This window comes from Meles meles, chromosome 13, assembly GCF_922984935.1.
Source record: "Meles meles chromosome 13, mMelMel3.1 paternal haplotype, whole genome shotgun sequence".
NCBI lineage: Eukaryota > Metazoa > Chordata > Mammalia > Carnivora > Mustelidae > Meles > Meles meles.
In genome coordinates, this window is record NC_060078.1 from 53541274 (window position 1) to 53550763 (window position 9490).

Consider the following 9490-nt stretch of genomic DNA (forward strand, 5'->3'; position numbering starts at 1 on the left):
CTAGGTGACGCGGGCCCTCGCTTCCGGCGCCAGGGCCGGGAGGTCGCCTGGATCTTGAGGTGGGGGGGAGCATTGCTAGGCGGACTGGAGCGTGCCAGAGACCCAGCGAACGCGGCTGGACCTGCAACCCTTGGGAGGAACCGCATCTCCGGCCTGGTTTGGGGGCCATAGTAAGACACACGGAAATAGCGCCCGGTAGAAGGCCCCCGGCCAGCCGACCTGGGCTTGGTGCGCCAAGGCCACTCTGCCCGGCTCAGTCTCGGCGGAAACTCAGAACTGGGGGCTCTTCCAGGGCTGTAAATGGCTCAACATCACTGATTGTGCTGGCGGACTTCTTAAAAATTCCAACTTCAGGAACGTGCTTTATCTTCCCATATATACAGAGGAGAATAGGCACAGAGAGATGTCTCTAAGGTTGGAGTATTTTCCTGGGAGGCTGAGACGTCATCAGAGAGGGTTGGGATATTTCTACCCAAAACAGGAAGGCCAAGAAGAAAGTTTCCGGGCAGCAGTTTTGTGGGGTGACTAGGGCTTAGCTAGGCAGCTGCTCCCTGGTGGGAAGGTGTGGGGTAGGAGTTGGACGATACCCAGGAAAGCCTCCCCTCCCAAGAGTATGCTAGAGATTTCCTCCTGAGCATAGCCCAAGAGCTGGGCTGAGAATTATCCCTATTAATAGGTGGCTGCAGGGACTTCCCGGTTTACTACTTCCACCTCCTCTGTTGCAGAGGAGAAACAGGCAGCTCCTTGGGGAGCTACCAGTGGGCTCCTGGACTCCCTGGCCAGGGCTCTCCTCCACCTCATCACTTACTCCCTGCCCCAGCCTCTGGGCCTGTGGCCACTAGGTACGGCCCAGCCCTTTGTCCTTTCACAGTGATCCCCAGGTTGGCTTAAAGACTCCAACACGGAGGTTTCCACCAGTGTTTAAATCAAAGCCAAGAAAGAGCCTCTGGTGTCACCCTTCCCAACAACCCAGTACAACCTGCCACCCATCTTCAGACAGTCCAGGGCAGCTGGACATGATGGGTGAGCCAGGGAAGTTGCCGCCCAGGCCCCCGAGCTGACCCTTTAGTGAACCAGAAGGAAGCTGGTGCCCTCCTGACCTTATGCTTAAGGTGGATCCCCGGGGCCAGAAGGAAGGGGGGAAGCAGCAGGCGCAGGCAGGGTCGGTAGCTCAAGAGCTCAGCGGGCCCTTCCGAGCCCGGCTGACACGGCCATAACCCCCATCCAGGGCAATTCATCACCCACTGCTGACCCCAAACCCGGCGCCGAGCCATAAGCTCGGCAGGCACTCGAGCCAGCAAAAGTGGCAGAATTGGGGCCTGCCCTCAGGGCGCTCCTGAGGCTGCAGAGACCACGTCCTGGCTGAGAAGCTCCCACCAAGGGAGGAGGGGACCAGAGGACCAGGGCTCGGGGCTGATTCTGATTGGGGGAAGAGAAGAGCAATGTGGGGAGGAGGTTTGCAGAAGCTCCCGTGGTGTAGGTGGTTCCCAGACTTGGTTTACCTGTTGCAGGATCTGTACTAACTATAAGCTCCTGTAGTTGCAGCTCCAGTTTCCCAGTGATAATGTCCTTTTCAGTAATTTCAGGGAACACTGGGACCCCTGTTTTAGTAGCTCCAGATTCTCTGAGGAAAGAGCATTCTGGTGTTTGCCCTCCTGGACTGCATATATTTATGAGGGAGGTAGACAACAAACTAGCAAACAAAGAGCTCCAGAATGCCGGATGGGGCTAAGTGCTCTCAAAGAGAGTAAAACAGGTCTGTAAGACATAGGACCTGGGGGCCAAACTCTGCAGGGTGGGAAACCTCCTTCTGTGAGGAGGTGACATTCAGCTTGGGAAGGAACCAGCCAGCCGTGACCTGGGGAAGGTGCTCCCCCAGCAGAGGAGACACCAGGTAGGAAACCCTGCACCTCCAGACCAGAATGAGTGCTCAGGCGGAAGGAAGGGGTTGGAGGGGAAAACGTGCAGGAGGAGAGCTTCAGCTGTGGGAGCTCACCTGACTCCCATCTACCTCTGGATCCTCACTCCCCTCCTCCAGCAAAAACAAAACAAACAACCCCCCCCCCCACTCTCCACCCCCCAACCCTTACCAACAGGGAAGCTGTTTTGTAAACATCTTGGAAATACTTTGTTTTCCAGTGAACCAATCCTCCTCCCCGCCCACAATCACCCAAGAAAGCTTCACACGTTTTCTAATCAAAGTTCTTATGGGGCAGATAATTTATTGACCCCTTCCTCCATTCAAGATGTTCTTTAATGATCTTCACGCTCACATTTAATCCCTTCCTGCCAGACGCCCCCGCGGGCCTCGAAGGGCAGATTTATTAAAACTCTCCCCCTCCCCCGGCAATTTGCAGCACTCAGGCCCCACTCATCTTGCGACCCGGCGCGCGCTGAACTTGGCGAGGTGGCCCTGCAGAGTTCACTCGGATGTCACGGTCCGGCCTGCAGGGGTCACAGGCAGGTCAGGCCAGAGGACTGGGAATGGGCCCCAGGTCACGCCCCCGCTCGCGGGTTTTGCTCACCGGCCCGAGCGCGGTCTGGAAAGGGGCGGGAGCAGGATTTCTGAGAATTCTAGCGCGTCTTGCCGCCTTCCCGCCGGTGCCCAGAAGTTGGCTGGCACCGTTTGCAGTCGCCAAAACGTGAGAAGAAATGACAGTGGGAGAGGCCCTTCCCTAGAGCCTCTGAAACTCCGAGTCCCAAACAAGCCCTCTGGCGACTCCGGCTTGGAGCGTTGCGGGGACTGCGCTGTCCAGACCACGCTACAGACATTTTCCAATCCCGCTGGCGTTGGGGACCGCCGCGGGAGGGCCACATATTTAACAGCTCTTGGGTCAAAGAGTTTTCCATTTCCAAGGGAAGCCTTCCAAGGCGTGCGGCGTGCTCCTGCAAGAGCCAGAGGTTCAAACGTACTGCATTCTGTTTCGCTTTCGGCGCCGCTGGTGCTTTCCGCGCTCCAACCAAGGATGCGGTGTGGGCCGGCCAGGTGGGAAGTGGGGTGCGCACGTGCCCTTCCCGCGGTGTCCGAGCTCCCCACACTGGCTGCAGTAGCATAGCAGCCGACTGCAGCTGGGCGAAGGCAGGCGGACGTGCTTCCCAGCAGAGATTCCCTCAACGCTCCCATTAGGGGCCGGCAGAGGCCTGGGTGGAGGAGGGTCGAGCACCCTGCTCACCTGGGTGGCTTCGGTGGGTGGGAGCTGGGAGAGCGGAGGAAGGCTCGTGGGCCCCGAGTCCAGGTCGTCCGGATGAAGGAATCATTCTAGCGTGCGCGGAGCCGGGAAAAGTATTTGCAGCCAGGTGCCCCTTTCAAAAACTCACAACTGCCCCAGGGTGTAGACAGATGGGGAATTACCGCCTCCGTATTAAGGAGAAGGAAACAGGCGCAAGGATGTGTGGTGACTTGCTCAAGGTCACGCAAGTGGAGATGGAGCCGTCCCCGAGTACAAACTCTCCAGGCTTTCCTTTCTCTATCGCCGTCACCTTAACTGCCCAGGTCTAAGGATCCTCCTCCCCTCTGCCTAGCTGGGGCTGTGGGTCCCAGGGCCCTCGGAATCCCGACGACTGCGGCCGGTTCGCAGAGCACTGGCTCGAGGAGGCTGAATTGTCCTGGGTCTCCCACTGGGGTGTCAGAGTTGGGGCTCAGGCATGTGCAGGGTTGCACCTGGAGTCCGGAGGGACTTGGAGGCTCCCTTGTACCCTTAAGGCGGACCTTCTAGGACTTCATGAGCGCTGGCCTCCTCGAGGGGTTTGGGGAGCTGGAATCCAGGATCATAGGTGGATCAGGTCTGACTCCCCCCACCGCCGCTCTGGCTTAGGTCGTGGCCCTGGGCTCTTCTGCGGGATCTTTGGGAGAGTTGGGAGGTTTGAGTTTTGCTCTGCGTTCTGGACCTCAGTTTCCCCAGTGTGAGACTTGGCAGCTAGTAGGTTCCTGAACGCACTTCCCTTTGCTTTCCCAACAGGTGGAAGGGAGCCCATGAGGCACCTGGAAATGGGAAGCCATTGAAGGCAGCTCTGGGCTGGGACCGCCCGTGGACAAGGCGGGGGCGGGATGGGGTGGGGGGTGTCCAAAGAGACCGCCAGGAAGCCCAGGGCTTGGAGTTCCCGCTCCCAGGAGCCCGGGTCTGCCTCTGCCGCCGCCTCGGAGCTCCGCACACCTTGTAAGGGGGAGGCAGGCTGCCCCTAGCCCCGCACCCCAGGAGGCGCGCTCCGGGGGAAGCCGCCACCGTGCCGCCTCTGCCTCGGCGTGGAACAAACGGTTAAAGATTTTGGGCAGCGCCTCGCGGGGGGAGGAGCCAGGGGCCCAATCCGCAATTAAAGATGAACTTCGGGTGAACTAATTTGTCTGACCAAGCTAACGCGGGCAGTAACCTGGGCCGCTTATAAAGCGCCGCGCGGCGCGATTCGGAGCGCTGGCGGCGGCGGCAGGTGGCGCGGAAGGCCGCGGCGCGCCATGGGGCTCCCGGCGCTGCTGGCCAGTGCGCTCTGCACCTTCGTGCTACCGCTGCTGCTCTTCCTGGCCGCGATCAAACTCTGGGACCTGTACTGCGTGAGCAGCCGCGACCGCAGCTGCGCCCTCCCTTTGCCCCCCGGAACTATGGGCTTCCCCTTCTTCGGGGAGACACTGCAGATGGTGCTGCAGGTAAGGGAGCTTGGACGGGACGGGATGATTCTCAGGGCCCGACTAGGCTCCGGGCGTCCCTGCCGCCGGGGTAGGCGTCCCCGAGAGAGTGGTGACTCCGGCCAGGACCCGGGCTAGCCCGAGGCGCGGCGCTCCCCGGCGCCCCCTCACGCCCGCCTCTCTCCTCCGCTCTCCTCTCCCAGCGAAGGAAGTTCTTGCAGATGAAGCGCAGGAAATACGGCTTCATCTACAAGACGCATCTGTTCGGACGGCCCACGGTGCGGGTGATGGGCGCCGACAACGTGCGGCGCATCCTGCTCGGGGAGCACCGGTTGGTGTCGGTGCACTGGCCCGCGTCGGTGCGCACCATCCTGGGCTCCGGCTGCCTCTCCAACCTGCACGACTCCTCGCACAAGCAGCGCAAGAAGGTGAGGGCGGGGCGGGGGTGCCTGGACTGGAAGGGGGACCCCGTCCGGTGGAGGGGTTGGAGGATCTAGATGCCGGGAGAGCGCTAGCTGCGTGAGGTGACCCGCTCAAGGCCACTTTAGTTGGGAAGTGCCTTGTGTCTGGCGGGGGTGAGGGTGGCTGGAATGGGATCCCGGAAGGCGACGGGGGCGCTTTTAACACTTGCCCTCCTCGGAGCTCAGGTGATTATGCGGGCCTTCAGCCGCGAGGCGCTCCAGTGCTACGTGCCCGTGATCGCCGAGGAAGTGGGCATTTGCCTGGAACAGTGGCTGAACGGCGGCGAGCGCGGCCTCCTGGTCTACCCCCAGGTGAAGCGCCTCATGTTCCGCATCGCCATGCGCATCCTGCTGGGCTGTGAGCCCCGGCTGGCTAGCGGCGGCGACACGGAGCAGCAGCTGGTGGAGGCCTTCGAGGAAATGACCCGCAATCTCTTCTCGCTGCCCATCGACGTGCCCTTCAGCGGGCTGTACCGGGTGAGGGAGCGTGCAGGGTGAGGAGCTGCGGGCGCGGGGGCGCGGGCACCCGGGGTCTGCTCACTGCCGCCGCTCTCCGCGCTCAGGGCATGAAGGCGCGGAACCTCATCCACGCGCGCATTGAGGAGAACATTCGCGCCAAGATCTGCGGGCTGCGGACGGCTGGCGCGGGCGGCGGCTGCAAAGATGCGCTGCAGCTGTTGATTGAGCACTCGTGGGAGAGGGGGGAGAGGCTGGACATGCAGGTGAGTGGCGACTTCAGGAAGAGGCGCTGCGGAATTTGGTCCCCTGGCTTTCCAAGCGCGTCTACCCCAAAGCGCACGTCTGGACTCCAGAGTGGGCAGACCGCCCAGACACCCAGGATGGGACCCGGAAGGTTGAGACACCGGGTCCACAGAGCTGTGGGAGAGGCTGCTGCGGAACAGGGAGCGTCCCATAGCCCTACCAGGTTTTACAGGGAAAGCTGGAATTTGCAAAATGTAAATAAAGAATGTTGGCCGATTTTAATACAACGAAGGCTTTCATTCAAGAATTCCCGGTGTAGTGAGATTTTACTGGTTTTCCTGCTCCAGCTGAACTAAAGAGACTATGCATTTTGTTTAAAAAAAAAAAAAAAAAAGTAGCTTTCCTTGGCTTTCTGTCAGCGAACTTTTAGCCCTTCTCATCTTCTTTCCAGAACCTTCAGTTCGGTTCTAAGTAATTGCTGTGTAAAATTGCATGCAGACTTGTAAAAAGAAAAACGTTTGTCTTATTTCATCCTTAGGCACTAAAGCAATCTTCAACTGAACTCCTCTTTGGGGGACATGAAACCACAGCTAGTGCAGCAACATCTCTGATCACTTACCTTGGGCTCTACCCCCATGTTCTCCAGAAAGTTCGAGAGGAGCTCAAGAGTAAGGTAGGGGGACGCCGGGGTTCCCTATTAGCTTAAGAAATTCAGCTGTCCCTAGCCAACTTGCCAATATGTAAGTGTGCTGCCTTCTCTGAGTGTTTGGAAAGAGTAGGACCCAGGGGTGGGTGGGCCAATTCGGAAAGAGAATTAGCTTTGTGAATAAAAAGGAAGGAACTTTGAGCTGTAATCCCACTCAGGCAGGGCTCAATGCTTGTATTCCTACCCCTTCTCCACTTTCCGCGGTATGTGAGAGATGTTCAGATAGATTCCACTTTCTTGAATTTGTGTGTTCAAGGGCATGAATGGGGACTTCTATGTGGCGGTGATAGTGGTGGTGGTGATGGGGGTGGGCTGGGGTGGTGGGGAGCAGCATTCTCTTGGAATTGTAAATAGTGGATTTGGGCCAAGGGGTGGAGGCAAATGGTCGTTAGCAGCTCATATTCACCCTCACCCTCTCCCATCCTGGGGCCCTTTGGGTCTAGCCGCCACTTAAGCCCAGTTTACGTCTGCTGGGCTGATTTTATTGGAGCACAAAATAACCGTTCACCTCTGTATGACTGTTTTGATAGGGTTTACTTTGCAAGAGCAATCAAGACAACAAGTTGGATATGGAAATTTTGGAACAGCTTAAATACATTGGGTGTGTTATTAAAGAGACCCTTCGACTGAATCCCCCAGTTCCAGGAGGGTTTCGGGTTGCTCTTAAGACTTTTGAATTAAATGTAAGTTCAAAGTTCTCTTCCCGCTGCCCCCCACTCCCAACTTCTTGTGTTGTGGTTTTAAACCTCCCCTTAGCTTCCCTGTGCGTTGGCTTACATTGCTTACTCTTTCGATAGCATTACCCTGGCCCATGTGGGCACTTGTTTCGCTAGTCTGAAGGTCTGTCCTGTCTCTCTCCTCACACCCCCTTTTTTGCAACTCATAACTCCTCTGGTTATCAGCGATGGCTTTTTATTGTTGTTGAAAGTTGGATTGGGGTTTGTCAGCCCTGGGGGCTTTCTAATCTTTTGCAGGGTTACCAGATTCCCAAGGGCTGGAATGTTATCTACAGTATCTGTGATACTCACGACGTGGCGGACATCTTCACCAACAAGGATGAATTTAATCCTGACCGATTCCTGCTGCCTCACCCGGAGGACGCGTCCAGGTTCAGCTTCATTCCATTTGGAGGAGGGCTGAGGAGCTGTGTAGGGAAGGAGTTTGCAAAAATTCTGCTCAAAATATTTACAGTGGAGCTGGCCAGGCATTGTGACTGGCAGCTTCTAAATGGACCTCCTACAATGAAAACCAGTCCCACCGTGTACCCCGTGGATGGTCTCCCTGCAAAGTTCACCCGTTTCCAGGGGGAGATCTGAGGGGCGCAAGGGCCCGGAACTCAGACCTGTTTGAAGCGTACATGAGGTTTTACACAGTGTCATGTTGATTTTATTATATTTAATTTCTAAATGTATATTATAATATTTATGTGTCTCCACTAGAGTACCACAGTCTTTAAATATTAAAATAATGAACTTGGATAGTTTCCAAATAAAGAAAAATCTGAAGGTGCTTGTCTGGCATTTACGATTCCTGTGGAGGGGGTAGAGCTCCCTGGGTTTATATTTGTATATTTAACCAGATATGGACGTGTCCGCGTGCACGGGTTTGTTATCTGTGCATATCTATTTTCTTGTGAGGAAGAAACTTCAGCTGTTATTTCTCTTCAGTGTCATTAGAAAACATAATGTATGTGTGTGTGACTTAGCGCAAAGGAAAGTTTGTAAAGGTTTCTATGGTTTAGAAACCCTATTTAGAAATACCTATGGAAGTTAATCTTAGATTCTTTTTTTTTTGCTTGATTTGTGTCAGGGAAAGATGGATTTGCAAAGGTAATACTTTGAGAACTATTATACTCTAACACCTTCAGCCATAAACTTATGATGTTTAATAACCATAATAAATCCATGTTGTTGCATAGTGCCAGCACTGTCAGAGAAAGCCGGTCACTCTGATCACGGACAGTTACTGACCAAAATGAGACCAGAAGTCGCCTGTGAAAAACAGTACTGCAAGAGGCCAGCCTCGGATTTAGATGAGCTAGTCCAGGTTTTCTTTATTGAAAATAAGGCAGGAGGAGTCGATTTAGCAAGCTGACAGATAAAGTTTTTATCTATGCCAGGCAATAGGGTGTGAGCCTGACATGACTGATAAAATGGCCCAGTCATGACCCTGTGAACCTTGGCTAACCTCAGCGAAAGCGCAGTTTGGTCACATTTCTGACCCTGGCATAGCCATGTTCTCAACTGAAGGCCAGACTCCCCATCCAGAAAGGTTAGCCCCAGTGACTTGCTTAGGCAAGCACATTTTCGGTTTTGAAATGGCACAATCTGCTTACTGAACCTCTGATGGCTTGTAGGTTTTGGACTTTAAAATTTTCATTACAATTTTAGAATTTGGCAATACTGCAGAAAACTGGGTGGTCTAAATAGGTGTTTGAAAAAGGTTCTGTCTACAATTAGAGTTACATGTTGTACCTGACTATTTTTTAGGGGGAACTTAGATTGTACTTATTCCTGGGATCCTCTAATTTTTAAAGGGTTTTACATAATAACTTAAAATGTCTTTTAATAACCTAATAATGCTTTTATTTTTTAATGAAAAATTACAGGCTTACTTAGTTTCAGCCAAAGCTTTAGGGTACCTTGGTGTGCAAGACAACCCCTCCCCTCCTAACGTTTGCCCCAGATGCTTCCAGCTAGGAGCACGCTAGCCTGAGGACGTTACTTCAGGTAATTTTTAAAAAGGCCATTTTTATAAGGGTTTCAATATCTTTCATTTTGCCAGAGGACAGTTAAGCATTTTAAAATAACGTCTTCGGTGACTCCCTGACCGCATGTCTCTGCGAGCATCTGCAGAAAAGAATTGGAACCATTTTAGCATTTTAGCATAGAATTCAATTTCTTTTTTTTTTTTTTTTTTAAAGATTTTATTTATTTATTTGACAGATAGAGACCACAAGTAGGGAGAAAGGCAGGCAGAGAGAGAGAGAGAGGGAGAAAGAGG

General features: G+C 54.4%; 1 protein-coding gene across 1 annotated transcript; it reads left to right on the top strand.

Moving 5' to 3' along the window:
- Positions 1–4372: 4372 nt before the first annotated feature.
- LOC123955400 (cytochrome P450 26A1) lies at positions 4373–7897 on the top strand. Its single transcript, XM_046027413.1, has 7 exons — positions 4373–4639; positions 4822–5046; positions 5266–5556; positions 5643–5801; positions 6320–6454; positions 7018–7170; positions 7462–7897. The coding sequence occupies exons 1-7, from the start codon at positions 4451–4453 to the stop codon at positions 7801–7803; spliced, it is 1494 nt and encodes a 497-aa protein (XP_045883369.1). The 5' UTR covers positions 4373–4450; the 3' UTR covers positions 7804–7897.
- Positions 7898–9490: the final 1593 nt, after the last annotated feature.

What these genes read in the sequence shown, in the direction of transcription:
- LOC123955400 (XM_046027413.1), top strand. Translation starts at nt 4,451, where the DNA reads ATGGGGCTCCCGGCGCTGCTGGCCAGTGCGCTCTGCACCTTCGTGCTA. An exon ending in CCTTCAGCGGGCTGTACCGG is followed by an intron (nt 5,557 to 5,642) that starts GTGAGGGAGCGT and finishes CTCCGCGCTCAG; the next exon opens with GGCATGAAGGCGCGGAACCT. An exon ending in GGGAGAGGCTGGACATGCAG is followed by an intron (nt 5,802 to 6,319) that starts GTGAGTGGCGAC and finishes TTTCATCCTTAG; the next exon opens with GCACTAAAGCAATCTTCAAC.